The sequence below is a fragment of the Eublepharis macularius genome, chromosome 1 (genome assembly GCF_028583425.1).
Source record: "Eublepharis macularius isolate TG4126 chromosome 1, MPM_Emac_v1.0, whole genome shotgun sequence".
In the NCBI taxonomy this organism is placed as follows: Eukaryota; Metazoa; Chordata; class Lepidosauria; order Squamata; family Eublepharidae; genus Eublepharis; species Eublepharis macularius.
The window spans coordinates 182,521,741-182,543,115 of NC_072790.1; the positions used below are offsets into that span (position 1 = coordinate 182,521,741).

A 21,375-nucleotide genomic window follows, 5' to 3' on the forward strand; every position below is an offset into this window, starting at 1 on the left:
TTACAATAAACTTAAAAACATAAAAAATAGTAGGAATTTAAAGTACAAATCTCAGCATCAATGTAAAAATCTAATTCTAAAAGAACATCTAAAATTTAAAAAGGCTTCAGTTGACAATGGAAGACCTGTAATGTGGAAAGCAAGTATAGTACTTGAGGGAGTGTATGATAATTGTACTTTTTATCTCCCCATTTCTCCCATTTATCTCACACATCATTCCCTTCCTTTTAAAAAACAATATCACTAAGGAAAAAAACAACTAAAAGAAAAATGTATCTCAAGAATGAAGGGTTTATTTTAAAATTAAGACTTGAGAATATTTCTTGGGGAATTGTAGGACTCTAGAGAAATCCCTCCCTCCATGCAGTCATTAGACATAAACCCTTCTTCAGTTCATTATCTCTACCCAGGAGGGTTCTAGACTACACATTTCTGCATGGACATGAACTGGTTTGAAAGTGCTCCCTCAGAACCAGGCTACAAATGACGAATTACACAAGGACTGCATGTGAAGGGAGTCACAATGTTAGCCAGGAAGCTGAATTTTAGAAGAGATCAGAAGGCTTTGTCAATTTCCCCTCTATACAGAGTGGGGATATCACTCCTCAAATGGTTTGTTAATTTCCTCTTCACATCCTAAAAGGGGAGATGAAACTGACAGAGCCTTTGGGAGGCAAAGAGGAAATTAACAAACCTTCTGAGGAGCCATTTCCCCAGCTCTGTAGAGAGAGGAAATTGACAAAGCCTTCCAATCTCTTTTAAAACTCAGCTTCCCGGCTAACATTGCGGGTCCCTTCACATGCAGTCCTCATGTAATTTGTCATTTGTAGCTTGGCTCTAGGTCATATGGTAGTTGAGAGGAACTGCTTCTTTAAAAAAGGAGAGCTAAAAGGGGCTCAGAACAGTGCCACAGGAGAAGGCTCCTGCCCCCCATGTCATTTTCTCACATGAAAAGTAAGCACGAGGGGAGTTATTTTGCTGATTTTGCAGCTCCACATGGAGACTCCAAGAGGTAAACTATATGAGACACCTGGGCACATGTCATTTCCTGCAAGGTTCCCTGGGTCATATAGTCTTACAAAGAACAGCTTCTCCATGGAATTCTCCATTGGGGGAACAGCAGTGTGTGTGTAGAGATTCTCTCTCTGTCTCTTGCAGAAAGCCTCTGCTCGGGTTTTCCTCCAGGAGCTCAGGGGTGGGGTGGTGGTGGATGTAACAGGTGGCAGGAAATCCAGTGTGGCTTTTTGCAAGAGAGAAAGAATTTGCAATGCAATTCTCTGCCGAGGAGAAGAGCAGTTGGGGGGATTCTCTCCCTCTCCCTCTCCCTCTCTTGCAAAAAGCTGCCCTGGATTTCCTGCCTCCTGTTATGTTCACACACACACCCTCTGAGCTACCCAGGAGACATTGCAGGACCCAACACATGAAGAACATGTGTCACGCATCTCATGTAGTTTGGCTTGTGTAGTTTGCTTCAGCAAAATAACTCCCCCCCCCCCCATGTGCTGTTTTCACACAAGAAAACAGCTTGGGGGATAGGCAGGAGCTCTCCCTCTCATCATGGTGCCATTATGAGCTTGTTTAAACTCTCCTTTTTAAAGAAGAAGCAGTTCCCTGCAACTGCTGTATGATTACACAGACCACCTTAAATCAAGTGCATGCCCATGCAGAAACATATCATCTAGAACTCTGCAGGGAAAGAAAATTTGTAGCAGATCATTCCACAGGGCCCATAGCTTCAGGCATGATACAAACTCATTTCCTCCCACTCCTGCTAACTACTTTACTTAGAGTTGGAATCTGGGAGGAAGGAGTTATTTCCATACCTGTGACAGAGGAGATTAATGGAAGAAACTACCAAAAGGAGAAGATTTGTTTCACTCAAATGCAATAACTGCAATTCTAAACAGAACTACACCCTTCTATGTAGGATTGTCATTACGAGGCTGGCAACAACAGGAGACTCATGAGTGGGGAGGGGCCTCCTCACAAGCAACATACCAATGCTATTGAACTTGATAAAGCCATTTCCAGCATGACCAGAAGTGATGCCATCATATCACGGTGACACTCTGGCATTCAACCCAAACTCTGTGTTTTAACTAAAGTTTTAGCCAAATGCTACAGTACCATCAAGTAAATGGCAAGTGAACAGGGAGGAATACACGTGAGTCTGTTCACTTGCCAGGCAAGTGTAATTCATCACTTGTAGCTTGGCTCTAAGTTTGTTGAAGTCACTGGACTTAGAAGGGTGTAACTGTTTATGACTGCACTGTTAGGCCTTACTGGTGAACTTTACAGTAAAACGATACATACCAAGTTTAGATGTATTTGGACTGCATACTATTTAACAAAATAATATAATAACAGTGGTTGTGGGGGAATGTGCCATCAAGTCATAGCTGTCTTATAGTGACCCCCTGTTGGGGTTTTCAAGGCAAGAGACTAACAGAGGTGGTTTGCCATTGCCTACCTCTGCAACCTTGGTATTCTTTGGAGGATTCTCATCCAATTACTAACTAAGGCCAACCCTGTTTAGCATCCAGAATCTGACAGGATTGGGCTTGCCTAGGCTATCCAGGTCAGGGCATAATAATAGTAATGATAACTACAACAACAACATTCAATTTATATACCGCCCTTCAGGATGACTTAACACCCACTCAGAGCAGTTTACAAAGTATGTTATTATTATCCCCACAACAACAAACACCCTGTGAGGTGGGTGGGGCTGAGAGAGCTCTGAGAAGCTGTGACTAGCCCAAGGTCACCCAGCTGGCTTCAAGTGAAGGAGTGGGGAATCAAACCCGGTTCTCCAGATTAGAGTCCAGCGCTCTTAACCACTACACCAAACTAGTGTATCAGAATTAGAATGATCTTACCATGACTAAACCTTTCTGTTTTTCAGCCAATTTTTCACGTGCACGCTTTAATGCTTCCTCTGCTTCTATTACCTTGGCTTGTTTGGGGTCTACAAACTAATTAACAAGTTATATTTACAATTCAATGTGAATGAAGGAGAACTGAAATACATATTGTTCTTTGTAGTTTCTGAGCATAAACAGAATCAATTTAGAGAAAATTCTAGAGCTAAACTTAAAATGATTTCTCAGTGGTGCATCCCACCCCCTAGTAGTATGAGGTAGCAACACACATGCCCAGAAAGGACAGAACTCAGTTCTTCAACTGCCGCAGCAGAGACATTGTGAGGAAAAATCCTATCAAGAACCTTTTGTTGATATCCTATCCCCTATTTCCTTTCCCTTCTCCTTTGTTTTAGGCACAGTCAGTTCTTCCTTTCTCTACAACATAGCCATGGGAACAAAAGGGGAGGGTTGCCTTAAGTTTCCCCCTTCCTGCATTTTCCTCATTTTTTTCAAGGCACAGAAGACCAATTTTATGCATTTTGTCTCCTGTGGGGGAAATTGCTGAGTAGGTAAAAAGCACTGAATCAACTCTTGCCATCACTGTCTTAAATTTACTAAGTATGTCTATATCCCATTTCCACCTCTGCCTTGTCATGTACTCTCTTTTGGCTCTCATGAATCCTCTGTGTGTACAGTAAAGAGGACCACACCAATCTAGAATCAAGGAAGAGAAGAGAAGAAAAAATGTTGGTGCAATACAATGTTATTGTATTTCACTTGAAGATCAAGCCAAGACATAATCCTTCCTGTTTTCTTCAAAATTCCATTTTCAAATGCAGAAAGGGTGCTACATACCCTTAATGTGCATCAAGTTCTTACCTGTTACTTAAACAAGGCAGCTATATTCCACAAGGATCCTCACCTGTTCAACTGGCATGGGATGCTATGGGGGTGCTCAATGCATGAGTAAGTGGACTTCTTCCTCTTATTCTTCTACTAGCTGGCAGTTTACTTCCAGACCATCTCACTGGCCAGAGTCATGGCAAAAAAATCCACTTGCTCAAGCCTCTGTGCAAGGCATACCCAGTCCTGATGCCTGCAAAACTGCAACATGGTTGCAGCCCTAGACATCACTATGCCCTGGACACCCAAGTACATTCAGGTTTTGGTCAAGCAGTGCTGAATGCCTTGTTCCAGTAAGACATATCTGTTCCCACTTCCCCATTAAGTTGGCTTGCTAGTCTTATCCCATCAGTGTGAAGCATAGGGACCATAAAGAAAAACAGGTTGATTAAGTATAACTGATGCTCTTCAGGTTTTAACTTGTGCTCTTACAGAACTCATCCACTGCAACAAATGCTGATTTTCCTCCTCCTATGTCTTAGAATAAAGAAATACAACTCTGCCATCTCAGAATGCTTGTTGCTACCCTTCAGACAATGCTGAAAAATCCTTTCAAGTTTAGCTCTATACATTTTTCTGAATAGATTCTGCACATGTTTGAATTCCCATCAGTATTACTGCACAGATAACCATTTGAGGAACACCAGTAAGCAACCTGTTCATATCCATTGCTATACTGAAGTCCTTCAAGGATGAAAAGAATGTGTAAATAAATACTCACTTCATTTATACCCCACCTTTCTCCCCAATGGAGATCCAAAACACATCCTTCTCCTCTGCTCCATTTAATCCTCACAACTATGGTACTAATTTAGTACCTCTGCATCCCACCTGGTGAGTGCAGGAGGTACTTAACTCTTTCCTCTGCTTGCACCCCTCCTATATGCACAGTGCTATATATATGATACAGAATTGAGAGCACACATTTTTACATGACAGCTGGATTGAACTCTATATGAAAAGATAAAATTCAGAAGAATACAGTGGGTTTTAAAAAACTATCTACTTTTGGATAAAATACATCTGTAAAACTAAGCACATATTACAATTATAATATATATCTTATCAGATAACATTTTTAAATGAGTTTCTTTTGAGGAAAATATTTCTAAAAGGCTTCGGAAACAGCAGATGAAAAGATACCTTTTTTACTATATGGTAATTATCTAAAGCTAAAATCCATTGACAGATGGAGCAACATGCAACAGACACTAGTCCCACTTTTGCTGGGCTAAAGTCAGGAGACTTCACATATTTTTTCAGCTGTAGAAACACCTGAAATGAACACAGATCAGTTATTAAAGACAACAAGTTAAAATAAACCTAAATCTTATAGACAAGTAAAGGAAGCAGCTCTTTAATGGACAGTGCAGTCCTACTTTTAACAGTGATATTTTGAGACAGATTTTTCTGTAGGAGGACTTCTACTAAAACATGTAGTATATGCATTTTATAAATGTATTACCAAATAAATAATAAATAACTAAGTAGTCGGTAGTCCCAGTGGCTATTCGGGGAGTTTCTGAAGCTCTGTCACAGCAAAAGCTAAGCAAGTTGGGACGTAATCAGTCCCTTGGATAATCAAAAAGAGTCCAGTAGCACCTTTAAGACTAACCAATTTTATTGTAGCATAAGCTTTCGAGAATCAAGTTCTCTTAGTCAGATGCATGATACAGAGACTGGTCAAATACAGAAGAGGGCTGCAACTCTAAGCTACACCAAAGGACTATGTTAGAGTTCCCTTCAGAGAAGATTACAGGGCAAGATTCTGGAATCATAAACAAGAAAAGAAAGGGCACTTAGATTATTGTAGGAACGTGGGTTTAAGTTAGGGCCAGGGGAAATGCTAGAAAAGTGAAATCTTGGCAAAAGAAAATGAATCCTGATTGTTCTTGTTTTGGAGAAGAACAATGATCCTTGATGACAGAGAGCAGAAAGCTATTTGTGGTTGATAAGGATAGGTGGAAAGTCACGACACTGCAATTTTAGTCTGATCATGACAGTAACATTGTAGCCCCATCCTCAGTAGTTAGCTCAACCATTTCCATGACAGTGAATAATAAACAGTGAAATCATAAGAAGAGTTACTCCAGTCTAAGCCGATTGAATCAATGGGCTTAAATTGGAGTAACTCTTCTTAGGATTGCACTGAAAGTGTATTGAATTATCAACACATTGGGTGCCATGGTTGCCATGATGACTATGCGATTCTGAGCCAGACAGAATAAGATTCTCTCAAGTCAAACTGGATGAGACAGTGTGGGAATCTGTGAATAGATCTTACAAACATTTTCTGTTGGTAAATAGCCATTGCGTGGATGCTAAACCAAATACGAGAGTTTTTCTCCTTACCATTTTTCCAACATCCAATGAACCATTAGAAATATTATTTGTCTTGCAAAGGAAAATATACATTTACTAATACAAATGTTCAAGAACTGCACACACAGCTCCCCTTACCCCATCTAGTTTGGGCCTGAAAATGGACACTGAAGGCTTCTAATTCTTCCATAGCATAAGACTACAACACTAAATCCTTTCTATAAGAGGGTATAGTTCTGACTGCTAGACCCCTCATGAAGAAGTTGTGTCTGGACACAAATGACCATAAATACTGCCCTGAAACCAACTCTTGTTAGGGTTGCCAACTCTGGGCTGGGAAATTCCTGAAGAGCTGATGCGTAGGGCCTGGGAAGGGGAGATTTGTGGAGGGGAAGGACCTCAGCAGGGCATAATTCCATAGAATCCACCCTACAAAGCAGCCGTTTTCTCCAGGGGAACTGTCACCTGGAGACCAGTTTTAATTTCGGAAAGGTCAAATAAAATTCCTGACTTGTCTTGCGGACAACTTCATTTTTCAGAATGTAGAGAGGGAAACAAGGAGATCTGCTATCCTGGACTTGATTCCCTCCAACAGGAAAAAACTGGTAGATGAGATTAAAGTAGTCGGCACCCTGGGCAGTAGCGACCATGTAATTTTGGAATTTACAGTCTTGGGGAAGGGAAAAGCCATACATAGTTAGTCATGTAAGTTGGACTTCAGGAAAGCAAATTTTAACAAACTTATTCTGGGTAAAATCCCATGGTCAGAAATACTTAAGGAGAAGGGAGTTCAAGAAGGGTGGGAGTGTCTTAAAAGCGAAATATTGAAGGCATAATCACAAACAATTCCTATGAAAAGGAAAAATGGGAGGAGCCTAAAGAAGCCAAGGTGGCTCTATAAATAGCTTTCTAAAGAGTTGAGAAATAAAAAAGACTCATTTAGGAAATGGAAGGAGGGCCTTATAACCAAGGATAAATATAAACAAATAAGCAGTGCTTTTAGGGAGAGTGGTAGAAAAGCTAAGGCTCAGTATGAGCTTAGGCTAGCAAGGGATGCTAAAAACAACAAAATACTTAGTAAGAAAAAGAGCAAGGTCATGGTAGACCCATTGAAGCAGGGCCGGCGTGCCCATGGAGGCCAGGTAGCGGGGGCCTCGGGCGCGCGGGCACTGGAGGGGCGCTGGAGGGGGTGTTGGGGGTGGAGGCACGTGCAGCGAAGCTGGCATGACTGGGCTGCAGCTACTGCTGCAGCCAGCCAGCCAGCCCCTTGCTGCCGCCGCCACCCGAGCGCAGCCTCTGTGCGCTGCTCGAGCCCCGCTGCCGCTGTCACACGCCCCAGCCAGGCGCAGCCTCCGCGCACCGCCCCTGCAGCGGCTCGTAGCTTCTGCTTCTGGCTGGGGCGCGTGGCGGCGGCGGCGGCGGTGGAAGCACGGGGCTGGCTGGCTGCAGCAGCAGCTGCAGCCAGCCACGCCAGCTCCACTGCGCGCTCCTCCACCCCAGCCGGGCGCAGAAGCCGTGAGCTGCTGCTGGGGTGGCGCACGGAGCAACTTCCGCGCGCTGCCCCAGCCCCGGCTCGCAGCTTCTGTGCTTGGCTGGGGCATGTGGCGGCGGCAGCACAGGGCTGCCTGGCTGGCTGCAGCTACTGCTGCAGCCAGCCACCCCAGCTCCTCTGCGCACTCCTCTGCCTCGGCCGGGCGTAGAAGCCGTGAGCTGCTGCTGGGGCAGCGCACAGAGCAGCCTCCGCGCGCCGCTCCAGCAGCAGCTCGCAGCTTCTGTGCTCGGCGGTCCTCCGCGTGCTGCCACGCAGTCCGTGGCGCACGCGCACGCGCACGCAGAGCGTGCGTACGCCGCCGCAGGCGCCAAAACCTCTGGCACCGGCCCTGCATTGAAGGAACAGGAAAAGTGAAATTTTAACAGGCGATGAAGTGAAGGCAGAAGTGCTCAATTCCTACTTTTCCTTCTCCTGCAAGGGAAATGGTACTCAACACGGCAATAACAGAACACATGATGAGGGAAGGGAGTTACAGCCTAGGATTGGCTTAGTGTTAGTACATAAACACCTAGTTTCTTTAAATGAAACGAAGTCCTCAGGGCCAAATTAATTGTATCTAAGGATACTAAAAGAACTTGCAGATCTAATTTCTGAGTCTCTGTCCATTATTTTTGAGAATTCCTGGAGAACAGGCGAGGTGCCAGAAGATTGGAGGTGGGCAAATGTTCAAGAAGGAACAAAAGGAAGATCCAGGTAACTACCAACATGTCAGCTTGATGTCTATATCTGGAAAAGTTTTAGAACAAATCATCAAACACTCAGTCCTTGAGTATTTAGGAAGGATGGCTGTGATTACTAAGAGCCAGCATGGGTTTCTCAAGAACAAGTCATGTTAGACTAACCTTATCTCTTTTTTGAGATCGGGGAATGCAGTAAGGCTTTTGATAAGGTTCTACATAATATCCTTGTTGACAAGTTGGTAAAATGTGGTTCAGATCCTATTACTGTTAGGTGGATCTGTAACTGGTTGACAGATTGCACCCAAAGACTAGTTGTTAATGGTTCCTCATCCTCTTGGAGAAGAGTGACAAGTTGAAGAAAAGTGACAGATCCTGGGATCTGTTATGTTTAACATTTTTATAAATGATTTGGATGAAGGAATAGAGGGAATGCTTATTAAATTTGCAGATAATACTAAATTGAGAGGGGTAGCAAATACGGTATAAGACAGAGTCAGGATACAGGATGATCTTGACAGGCTGGAAAACTGGGCTAAAACAAATAAAATGAATTTCCACAGAGATAAGTGTAAAGTTCTGCATCAAGGGAGGAAAAATCAAATGCATAATTATAGGGGCAGGGGGAGATTTGTCTTGGCAGCAGTATGTGCAAAAAGGATCAAGGGATCTTAGTAGACCATACACTGAACATGAGTCAGCAGTAGAGATGAGCATGAACCAAAATACAAACCAAAGTTTGTCACGAACCATGCCATTTTGTGGTTCTCAAACCAGTGGTTTGTTGGAGCACATTTCTGATGAACCACGATGAACCACTATGATTTTTAGAACGGTTCATTTGGTTTGTTTTTCAGTTTGTCACTGCAGACAACCTGGAGCCAATCAATCTATTCCCTAGGCAATGAGAGGGATAGACTTCTGCAGACCTTCTGCAGCCCTGGGAACACCAATGTCAGCCCTCCAAAGCTTGATAGGCAGCTCTGGCTGCCAACCAGAGAGCTCTCATTCTGCACTATGAGAGCAGAAGGAGTATAACCCTCATCACTTAGGTGAGTGGTTTCAGTTTCCAGCAGGCAGTTAGACAAGGAGGAACTGCTGTTGGATTTTCAGTCACAGAGGGGGCTATTTGAAGCTTGTGCTTGACATTCTGGTGCTTCAGCGCTCTGAAGCACCTGCTTTTGTTCCATAGCCAGGCTCACAGGCGAAGTCTGGTACTGGGTTACTCATCTGAGGAGTCTTTTATTATTATTTTTAACACCTCTTCCATAGGGTTGCCAGCTCCAGGTTGGGAAATTCCTGGAGATGTGGGCGGGGGAGGGAGCCTAGAGAGGGTGGGGTTTGGGAAGGAGAGGGATTTCAGGAAGATACATTGCCATAGAGTTAAGATTGCCAGTTCCAAGTTGGGAAATTCCTGGAGATTTGAGGGGTGGAATATGGAGAGGACAGGATTTGAGGAAGGGAGGGACTGCAGCAGGGTATAATGTCATGAAGTCCACCCCCCAAAGCAGCCATTTTCTCCAGGGGAACTGATCTCTATGGCTTGGAGATCAGTTGTAATTCCAGGAGATTTCCAGCCATCACCTGAAGGCTGGCAACCCTACATAGAGTCCACCTTTCAAAGCAACCATTTTCTTCAGGGGAACTGATCTCTGGTGCCAGCCTCAGGGGCCAAGCCTAGTGGGTTCCTGTGATGACTCACAGAATACTTTTATATATCATACTTATTACCAATATCATTATTATTTAGAGCACCTGTCCTGAATGGGAAGGTGTCTGGGTGGGTCAGGGCTCTGGACCACCCCCTGTCCTTGCCAAGTGTGAATGCTCCCCCCCACAAGGGGAATTTTAACCTCCTTCCCCATGGGTCCTCTCGTCCCCTAGTCCACCAGTGCCTGCGCTCCCTGGCTACATCCCAGCATACGGACTCAATTGTCTATAGCTGGGTTAATTCCAGGACGATCTGAACCTCTCCACTTTGGGAATTCCTTGCCACTAGACCACCCAGAGCCTTGACATCCCAACTACTTGCTGATGCAGCTGCTCACATTGCACCCCACACCCTATCCCCTATTTAACCCCCTCCTCATGAGTTCCCTCAAGAATTGCCCACCTTGTTGCAGAGATGGATTCTGCTGGTGGAAGGCTTCCCTCTCAGCCACCCTGTTGAGGAAATGGACTCTGGTCACCACAGCTCTCACCCAGGACTCTCTTTTTGTCTCCTCCAAGAACTTTCTTTCCACTCAAAGAAGATATTTGTCTTTTCTTTCCATCTTTTCAAAGAACATTTCTCCTCAAAGACTACATCTTTTCCCTCAATAAGATTTCTGTTCCCCCAAGGTCTCCTTCCCCTAGGGTTTCCAGGTCCAGGTTGGGAAACTCCTGGAGACTTTAGGGGCAAAGCCTGGAAAGAATGGAGTTTAAGGAAGGGCTTCAGTTGGGTATAATGCCATAGAGTCTACCCTCCAAAGCAGCCATTTTTTCCAGAGGAACTGATCTGGAGGCTGGCAACCCCAGGATTGACCTTCCCTCATGGATTGCCTCTGTCCTTTCCTCTACAAGAATATTCCTGTTTCCTCAAAGAACATCTATTCCTTCCCTCCAAGAATAACCTCCTCTCATAGATTATCTCTGTCCTCCGGCCCTTTAAAAGAATATTCCTGTCTCCCCAAGAACATCTCCTTGTCTGTCTCCTCAAAGAGTACTTCTGTCCACATTTGAGCTCCTGAACAGTTTTTCTGCTCCCAGGAACTGTCATTCCACTCTGGGGGCCATTATTCCTTTCTCAGAGGAAGATTCTCTAACTCCGTCCCACGTTTTCATGGCAACTTTTTGGTGCTGCAATGTATTTCAATAGAGCCAGTTCTTGCACTGGCATTCGTGGCTCCCATTATATCTAATGGAACTTTCCTGTTTTGGGGGTCTATAACTCGGACATCCAAAATCCAATCTTTGCCAAACTTGGAGGGTGGCTGGAGGAGAGCCTGCTGAAGACACCCTGTGAGTTTGCCATCTCTGACTGTCAAGGGGGCTGTTCTATGGCCTCTGGAAGTGATGTTATGAACCGAACCAGTTTGTGAACTAGGTAAGTTAGTGCAGGTTTGTAGTTCATGGTTCATGAAATGCGATGAACCATGAACTGCCATTTTCCCAGTTCATGCCCATCTCTAGTCAGCAGTGTGATATGGTAGTTAAAAAGGCAAATGCGATTTGGGGCTGTATCAACAGAAATGTAGTGTCCACAACACGCAAAGTGATAGTATTGTTCTACTCTGCTCTGGTTAGACCTTACCTAGAGTATTGTGTTCAGTTTGGGGCACTACAATTTAAGAAGGATATAGACAAGCTGGAACGTGTCCAAAGAAGAGCAACAAAGATGTTGAGGAGTCCGGAGACCAAGTCCTTTGCGGAAAGGTTGAAGGAGCTTGGTATTTTTAGCTTAGAGAGGAGATGACTGAGAGATGATATGATAACCATCTTCAAGTACTTGAAGGACTGTCATATAGAGTGGGAGGTGTTTTCCATTGCCCCAGAATGTCAGGCCAGAATCAATGGGTTGAAATTAAACAGAAAGAGGTTTTGGCTAAACATTAGGAGGAACTTCCTGACAGAGCGGTCCCTCAGTGGAACAGGCTTACTTAGGAGCTGGTGGGCTTTCCTTCTTTGGAGGTTTTTAAGCAGAGGTTAGATGGCCATCTGACAGCAATGTTGATTCTGTGAACTTAGGCAAATCATGCGAGGAAGGGCAGGAAGGGGTACTTCAGTGCTTAGTTCTCATGGCTCTTTCTTACACTCCCAGGGCAATGCTGATCGCCTCTTTGGGGTCAGGAAGAAATTTTCTCCAGGCCAGTTTGGCCTGGGATCTTGGAGGGTTTTTTGCCATCTTCTGGCCATGTAGCAGGGGCCACTGGAGATGTGTGTGTGTGTGTGTGAGGGGAAAGTAGTTGTGAATTTCCTGCACTGTGCAGAGGGTTGGACTAGATGACCCTGGAGATTCCTTCCAACTCTACGATTCTATGATTCTATTGTCTTGCAATTCAGGGAAGGAAGTATAATATCTTGGTTCAGTTCAAATGCTTAAATCACATTAGGGAGGAATGATAGGCTGGGCCAGAGTACAACCTTGTTATTGTAAATTTTTGAAAAGGAGGATCCAGTCTGAGAGCTTGAGTCTCACTCACCCTCCCAGGTGAAGTGATAGCCACTGAGAAGGCTCCTTTTGCCAAAAGAAGTTGCAGAGGACAGGAGAGAAGGGACTTGAATGGCTTAGACAAGACTAGACAAGACTAGTTAATAAGACCAGTGAGAGGCTCTATTGTGGGGCTGGGTGAGTAATGGGGCCTTTGAAACCATAAGGCCAACAACAGAAGAGATGAATGCCAGAATGTGAAGAGGTTCTTTGGAAGCAGTCAAGAATCGACAATTGCTAAGAGACAACATCCTTCTTTAGCGGCAATGAATGAATTAAGATGTGAAGGCACTCTCTTCCCCTTTTATATGTACACTGGGTGGGAAACTGTGCAAGAAGAATGGGAAAGCACCTCCTTGCCCTGCCAGGAGGAGCTTTAGAACATCTGCAGCTGGCTTGCACATGCCTAGTTCCTATGTGGGACTGCACAGAAAATGCTATGATGAATATCCTGCTTCCTCAGATAACAATTTCACAGTTACACTGGCCAGCCTCTATTTTCTCTCATGTACTTTTATCTTTTCTGCGAAGAACAACAGTGCGCAGTATTAGCAAACAAAAGTTATAATATGGTCATCTGTTCTTAATAAACAAAGATATTTTTTTTGAATATTCCAAGATGAAGAAACAAAGAAAATTAACTGGGCACTTCATCCTTCCTTCACCTTTTCTGGCAGATTATCTTTATCAAGATTAACCAACTTCTTCAGAAAACCAGGGTCAGCAAGGAGTAATTTTGCTGATGTCCAAGTAGGTTTCTTTTGAAGAAGAACACAAACTGCATTCATAACAGTTAATACAAGTGGAGGAGGGCGAGCATACACTCTGTAAAAATCAAAACAGAAGATGTTTGCAAAGTGAACTATACTTTTTTAAAATATTCAAAATCATTTTTTCAGGAAAGTACTAACTGATTCAGAAGGTACTGACCTGGATTTTGTCAATGTTAGACTATGACTACATTATTCAGTATTATAGTCTCTCTACACAAGATGCCTTGGTACGTGTTCATCAAGTGTAGGAAGATGCAATGTTAGCCAGGAAGTGTAGTTTAAAAAGACAAAGCAGGCAGAATTGCTCCTCAGATGGCTTGTTAATTTCATCTTCACCTCCCCGAAGGCTCTGTCAATTTCACCTCTCCAGTCTAAAACTGTATGGGATCACAACCAGAGGACAGCAAGGAATGTAAATGGGCTGGTGCTGCCTTCCAGAGCCAGGCTTGGACCTGGAGAGGTTATAATGGGCTAAAGTCTCTTTTTTGGCATTTCACAGCCCTTTCACACAGCTACAGTGTATAGCAAAGCCCTTGCCCTTCCACTGGCTCTGTCTTTTAAAACTACCCTTCCAAGATAACATTGCATCTCCTGACACATGTTCTTCACACATCAGATGTCTTGTGTAGAGAGAGACTCACAGCCTCTTATGTCAATTCCTGTATCCTTACAGGAATATACAGATCATTATTCTAATGTAAAGGAAGCTATGTGTTTCATTCTTTCCCCCATGTGCCAGTGACCTAATCTTAATTATCCTACTTCAGGCCTTGACCAATTTTCTTTGGACCTAAGAGTAAGCTTGCCAGGTCCCATTGTCCTACTAGCAGGAGGGGGGGGACCTTGCACCTAGCAAGTTGTGTGCATGCTCCTGCCGGGCACGATTACATCACTTCTAGAAGTGACATCATTCCACCTAGTGGGAGCATGCACACAATTCATGCACTGGCCCAGGAATTTTTTTACCTCCTAGACCTCTTCCCTGGGCCTTTTCTCTCCATCAACCATGTGAGTGGGGGGGGGGGAGAGGCTGGGAGCAGGGGATCTCCCACCCCCACTGGAAGACTGGCAACCCTACCTAGGAACCAGAACAAAAATTTAGGTGCCAGACTCATTTTGCCCTACCTCAAGACTTCACAACCATGCCCCCACAATCATTAGAGCTCATCCTTTAATTGGGTGGTGAAAGTTGTTTCTGGAAATACTGAGATGTGCAAGCTGTTCATTTTCAGCGTAGGAAAATAGGATTGCAGCTAAAGTTGGTGGAAATACCCAGTCCTCCAAACACCAGGTTTCCCTCTCATTTTTTTACTTAATTTCTTTTCTACACATAATACTAAAAAGCTCTGCTAATAAAAATCTGGAGACTACAATTCTGTGCCTGCTTATTTAAGAATGAGCCCTACTGGGTCTAGTTTGCTTCCAAGTAAACAAACATAGGACTGGCTTGATAAGTCAAAAAGAGATAGGGAGGGGAAACTCTTTCTGATGGAGTTACGTGAGTCTAAATCTACTGACTTTTACTGGAATAACTTTGTATAAGAATGTATGGGAAGGATGTAAACATTCCCTGTCCCAAACAAAGAAATAAACTTTCTTTAAAAAAAACTGTGCAGATTGTGTATTATTATAAATAAAGTGTAATATAAATGTACATTGTGATTTTGAGCATAAAAACCAGTAGAAAAACGTATGTCCCAAGGAGCTTACAATCTATATTTAGAAAGCGAGAGAGACAGCGGGGGGGGGGGGGGGCGGCTAGAAGGAAATTTGTACACAAAACAACTAGGGGTGTGTACTTCGGGTATCCAATTTGGAAAGATTTGGTATTTCTGAAGCGAATCGGTATTTCTGATTTGGAAATACCGAAACAAAGCTTTCTGGCAGCAGCCCTTGCTTGCAAATGCAAACAGCCAGCAAAGTTCTGCAGGAAGTTAAAGCTTCCTTTAACTTCCTGCCCCAACAGTAACTTTAAATTCCCTTTCCTTCCCCCCACCCAGACAAGCAGAAACCCACCACCTCCTCCCCCAATAGAAAACCCAGTGAGTCAGTGACTGACTCTCACTGCAGTCCAGTGATGGTCAGGCTTTCTTAGAAGAGGGGAGGGGAGAGAAGGAGTGAGTGACTCACTACCTCCTTCTAACCTCTCCATCTTGCAAAAAAAGTGGGAAGCTTTGCTTTGCTGGCTGTTTGCAATGCAATGCAATGCAATGCAATGCAATGCAATGCAATGCAATGCAATGCAATGCAATGCAATGCAATGCAATGCAATGCAATGCAATGCAATGCAAGCAGCCAGCAAAGTCAGAGATTCCCATCTAATTTACAGGTTGGGAGGAGTGAGGAGGGGTGAGTGACTAGACTAGAGTACAAGGGGGAGGAGGGAGGGGGATCAGGGAAGGGAGGGGAGGTAGGAGTGTCCAATCCCACTGCTGCATTCTCCTTCTAGCCAATGGAATCTCTGGAAGGAGATACAGCAGGGGATTTAAACTAGAGGCTGGCCTTTGGGCCAGCTTCCATTGTGTTCCTGCTGGCCTAGAGAGAGACTTTGAGAGTGCCTGTTTCTTACTGTCTCTGTGTCGCGGCCTGCCCTGCCTGGACTTCTGCTGCGAGGATCATCTGACTGACTCAGTGCTGGACTTCAGGAGAGTGGTAGGAGAGTCAGTTAGTGACTCACTGGCTTTTCTATTTAGGGGTGAGGTGGTGAGTTTCTGCGGAGGAAGGGAAGGGAATTTAATTTGAAGTGTTTAACTTTTAATTACTTTATATTTTTGTAGGGGTGGATTCTTGTGTGTGTGTGTGTGTGTGTGTGTGTTTGTAGTGGCCCTTTTTTGCTTTGAGTGGCTGCTGGCTGAGGCATTAGTTTTTTGTTTTAAGGGTTTATAGTTTAGTGGCTTTTATTTTCCAGTTGCTGTTGGGGGGGGGGGCTTAAAGGTTTAAAGGGTTAGGGGCTTGATTTTTTTCCAGTTGTTGGGGGAGGGGTTAAAGGTTAATAGTATGGATTAAAGGTTAACTTAATACTTACTAACCAGCTTCCATTCTGTTCCTGACCTAGAGAGACTCCCGCTGCGGCTGGTAGAGGCTCTCTGTCTCCAGTTTGGCTGCAGCCTGCCACTGAGGAGGAGAGGACTTTACCTGAAGGATTCCTGCCTGCAGCCTGCCTGACCATCACTGGTCTGCAGGACTGGTGAGACAGTCAGTCACTGACTCACTGGGTTTTCTATTTGGGGGTGGGTGGGTTTCTGCTTGTCTGGGTTGGGGGAAGGGAATTTAAAGTTACTGTTGGGGCTTAATTTCAATTGTTGTGTGGGGAGTTAAAGTTTTTAAGCGTTAAAGTTAGTGTTGTTAGTTTAGCTGTATTTGGTTCTACTTTAGCTGTATTTGGTTCTACCAGAATAGTTTTAAATAGTTAGTGCTGTTAGTTTAGCTGTATTTGGTTATACTTTAGCTGTATTTGGTTCTACCAGAATAGTTTTAAATAGTGTTCTTAGAAGGTAGGCTAGTTGTAGGCCACTAGGCCTTCACTGAATTTTTGCCCTCTGAACTAAATTGATAGGGAACCAAGGGTAGTTTCCCCCAGTAAATAGGCTTTTGTAGGAAAATAATTAGTTAGAGTTAGGTTCTGTTCATATATATATATATATATATATATATATATATATATATATATATATATATATATATATATATATATATATATATATATATATATATATATATATATTTCATATAAATAGGCTGCCCATTAGTTCTCCCCTAACTAGAGTTTCACTGCCCATCTCTGGCACCCTTGGAGCCAGGCTGGGCATTTATTGTGGTAATAGGCTTCCATTTATATTGGGGTTTAGGCCCCGCTTGATTCCTGATCCTGAAGAGGAATTTAGCTGTTTGGTGTGTAGGTTTAGGTTCCCAAAAATAAATATGGCCTTTTAAAAAGATCTTTAACTGACCATCTCCAGTAGTAACAGAGCCACAAGAAACATAGATTTAGAAACAGGTAGATAGGTTTTTTTGAAACTAAATTGTAAATTTGGGGTTTTTTTAAATAAAAACTTAACAACAGGTAGTTAGTGTAGGTTCCAGGAGGGGAAAGAATGCCTGAGAGGAAAGCTGAGAGGAGCCCCAGGGGCAGGGCCGGCGCCACCATTGAGGCGGTGAGGTGGGGGCCACGGGTGCCGTGGGTCCAGAGGGGGCGCCGGAGGGGTGCCAGGGCAGAGGAATGTGCCATGGAGCTGGTGTGCCTGCCTCGCACTGCCGCCACCAGTGGCCAGCCCCGTGACACCGACGACGCCAGCCAGCCCCGTGCCGCCACCGCGGCCACTGACACATCCCCCCAGGCAGGCACAGCAGCCACGGGCCACAGATGGCAGGTGGCCAGGGTGGCATGTGGAGTGCGGGCAGCCTCCTCGTGCCGCCCAGCCACCTGCCGGCCAATGGCCCTGCCTTTATTGCGTGATGATGTCATCAGGTGATGATGTCATCACACAGTCCCCGGCGACCATGTGCGACCTGTGCATTAAGAGCACTTTCGCCGGCAGGATGGGAACTTCACCCAAGCCAGAGATGCCCTCTGTGCGTGGGTCAGGCATAAGCAGGCCAAGAAGGGCTGCCTGTCATCAGAGCCCTGTGGGTCCCTCTTGCGCCCCTTCTGAGCAGGCTCCCCCCGCAGCCACCGCCAGAATGTCCATGGAGATAGAGATGCTCTGGCAGGCCCTCGGCCCCTCTGGGATCGTGAGTCATGAGAGAGAGGATTCGGCGGAGACAGTGGTCAGGGACTACCTTGAGGAGCCCTGCAAGTTGCTGTCCACTGATCCGCTGAGCTACTGGGCCAAGAAGGAGGCAGTTTGGCCAGACCTCTCCCTTGAGGCGCAGCGGCTCCTCTCATGCCCTCCAACAAGCGTGGAGAGTGAGTGCATGTTTTCCTATGCGGGCGACATTGTCAGCCCACATCACTCTTGTCTTCTCCCACGGAGAGTTAAGCAGTTGGTCTTCCTGAAGGTCAACTCTCAGCTCTTCAATTTCTCAGGACTGGACTTCCAGAGTGAATGAGGTGAGCCCTCCTTGTGGCCTGCATCCTCTGCGAGTCTAGGAACTGGGGAATTCTGCTCTTCCTTACATTAAACTTTTAGAAGTAGAAAAAAGTCCAGCAGGAGGAGGATGGAACTCAGTGGCAAAGGGAATGCAGTCTGCAATTTGGCTCCCCCCCCCATAGGAAAAAAATTAACCAAAACTGTTACAGACCCCATGGGCACAAATTTATTCTGATAATTAATAACATGTCCCAGAAAGGTTGATTGCCACTGGAGGGAGAGACAGGTTAGATAGGGACTGGTTAGGTTAGGGCCTCCCAGCAAGAAACTCAGAGCAGCCAAACTTAGCTATGCTCTACCTGTACTCTCCTCACCACCAACCAAAAGCTTACTTAAAATTGCAAGGAATTCCATGTGGACTAGGTATTCTTCTATGGAGACAGGCTTGATGGGGCCAGGGTCCAGGGAGGGAACCACTTATACACTTATTGAAACATCTCTGCAAAATAGCAACATTGGGTTTTATTGCTGGTAGCTATCTTGTTTGCAAATACTTGAAGAACTCCTTAGAAGTGGGAAAGCAGAACTGCAATACTGGCAGGACAGGGGGGCAATTCCTGAATAAACTCCATCTCCTCTTTTTTAATCATAGCCTTCAAGACTGGCAATTTTAAATATGAGGGATTACAATCTGCTTCCAGTTTTTTTAATTCATGGGGGAGGGTTAGAAGTGCAATATGAAACATTATTAAAGAAAGATGTTAGACAATAATGTATAGGCTGACATATGGCTAAATTTAAATTGTTCTAACATGCCTTAGTGATAAGCAATCCCAGGTGCCCACTGGTGGCTAGCAATCTCCCAGTGGTTTACTTGATTGCCTGTTAGTCACTGGCGACCGGTGGAAGATTTCTGGCAGCCTGGAGATTGCCTGCCACCAGCAGACACCCAGGAATGCTGTGTGACATGCATGCTCCCAACAGAAGTGATGATATCACTTCCAGAAGTGATGTCATCACTCTGGTTACGAGAGTGTTCCTGTACTTCATTTGGGCCCTATTCTCAAAGAATTGGCCTCAGGTAGAGTGTGGGAGCACTCCTGTGGCTGGCATGTCAATATCACTTCCAGAAGTGACATCATTATGTTGGCACCGGGAGCACGCATACACTTTGCACATATGCAGAGAGAAGATACCCAGTAAGTATATATGTTGTCGTGGTGAACTGTTTGCTTTTGTCAATATTCACTGCCTACTTGTTTCTTTCATGATATTTCATGTCATTTTAATATTATTTTAATTATATATGTGATTGAAAAAGATGATGCTGAAAAGGCAATAATTTCAATTGGAGAAATTCAACGCAAGGAAACAGAAAATGGAATGAAAATTAAGATTCACTGTCAATTGACACAAGGAATCAAAACATTTATTTTCATTTTCAAATGGTGGGACTACAAAATTTCATAATATCCCCAGGAAAAATAAGAGTGACCCATATGTTACTTGTATGTTTTCCAAAATGAACAAATAAGAGATCTCTAATGGTGTGGAGAAAAAGAATTAAACCCATCTCCTACCATGGTTCAGTCCCAAACTGAATCATTTTCTGTTTATAAAGGAAAATATGCTGCAAAAATCCAGTCACGAATTCATCAGTATCCTGTCTAGCTATGTGCCAAAGTGTGCAGCTTTTACCATGTATTGTAACTCAATGGGTTTAGAAGGGTGTAATTTAGGCTTACCAAGTACTTACTTATGGCAGGCAATTTCCCAGCAATTAAGAACTCTGTCTGCCAATCCCCATCTGATCAGCAGAAGGAAGCAGACTGGTAACATGAGGTGCATGTCGCATGATGACATCACTTCCAGTGTGATATGGAAGCAACAGTGTTATGTCAGAGCCAATTCTTTAACAGCCAAAACCACATTTGGACAAGTGTTAAAGAATCAACTCTGGTGTGATGCTGCTGCTTACAGGCTGCGCCGGAAGAGATGTCATCAGATAGGGATGATGATCATGCATGTTCCGTGATAAGTTCCTGCCACCTATCTCCCACCAGTTACCAGTGGACCTGGTAATCTAACTCCATTTAGGATTGCACTGTTAGTATTCTATATGTATTCAGGCATGTTATGTTGCCTTTCCTTTTTGTTTTTGTTTTTTAAGTTTTTATTGGGTGAGTAAAAATTAATATTACAGACTTTCAATTAAAACCCTCACTTCCATATTCTCCCACCCTTTTCCCTCCCCCCTTAATCTAAGACTTCCAGCAGTTTTCCAACCCGCTGTCTGAATCTACTACTTATATCCCCTTTTCTATTCTTAACTATCTTAACACACTAGTAAAATAGATAATATATATTAGATTAAACAAAATCTAACATCAAACTATCAGTTACATTATGTTTCTAACTTCTCTCCTCTCTTCTCTTGTAAAGATCAGTATCTCCTCCTTTCTGCAAAATTAATAGTTATCTAACAACCATAATTGTCCCTTTACGTCCCTTATGTTGCCTTTCCTGATGGAAGAAAAGCACTTTTATAATCTGATGAATTAGGAGACCGTTGTGATTCTAGTGTAAACTGATAAAATATAAACTACAAAATTCAAATAAAGTTATGTCCAGATGGTTTTGTATTTCAGAGCTATCTTGTAAGTATGAAAGAAAGGTCTAATATTTAGACTAACAAGAATCAGCATGGGATTGACATGAGCATGTTAAACACATTGAACACATCTGCTTGATTCATAATGAATCCTCCATTTGGAAGCATCTTAATAGTACAATGCATTACTTGATTATCCGAAATAGTTATTTTCTTATGTACATCCTCTCTTATGTTTGCAGCTGCTAATGGTACACAAACACAGAAGAGAACAAACAATCTCTTATATGTATGAACATGATCACAAACCCAATCCTATGAGCACTGCTTACCTCTCTAGCTTTTGGTGGCTCAGCATCACATAATGCCTTGACATCATTTCCTAACCTCACAATTTTTTCTGCTGCTACACTAGCTGCAGTAGGGGACCAGAGACAGGGGGAGGAGATCTCTT

The 21,375-nt window shown here is 43.9% G+C and overlaps 1 protein-coding gene across 1 annotated transcript in view; it reads right to left on the reverse strand.

Moving 5' to 3' along the window:
* DNAH14 (dynein axonemal heavy chain 14) overlaps positions 1-21,375 on the reverse strand; it is a 447,800-nt gene that overhangs the window by 84,298 nt on the left and 342,127 nt on the right. The window contains exons 58-60 of the mRNA XM_054972406.1: positions 13,173-13,332; positions 4,911-5,042; positions 2,880-2,975 (exon numbers count right to left, since the gene is read on the reverse strand). Coding sequence (XP_054828381.1) covers positions 2,880-2,975; positions 4,911-5,042; positions 13,173-13,332 — 388 coding nt within the window. The remainder of the gene's footprint in view (positions 1-2,879; positions 2,976-4,910; positions 5,043-13,172; positions 13,333-21,375) is intronic.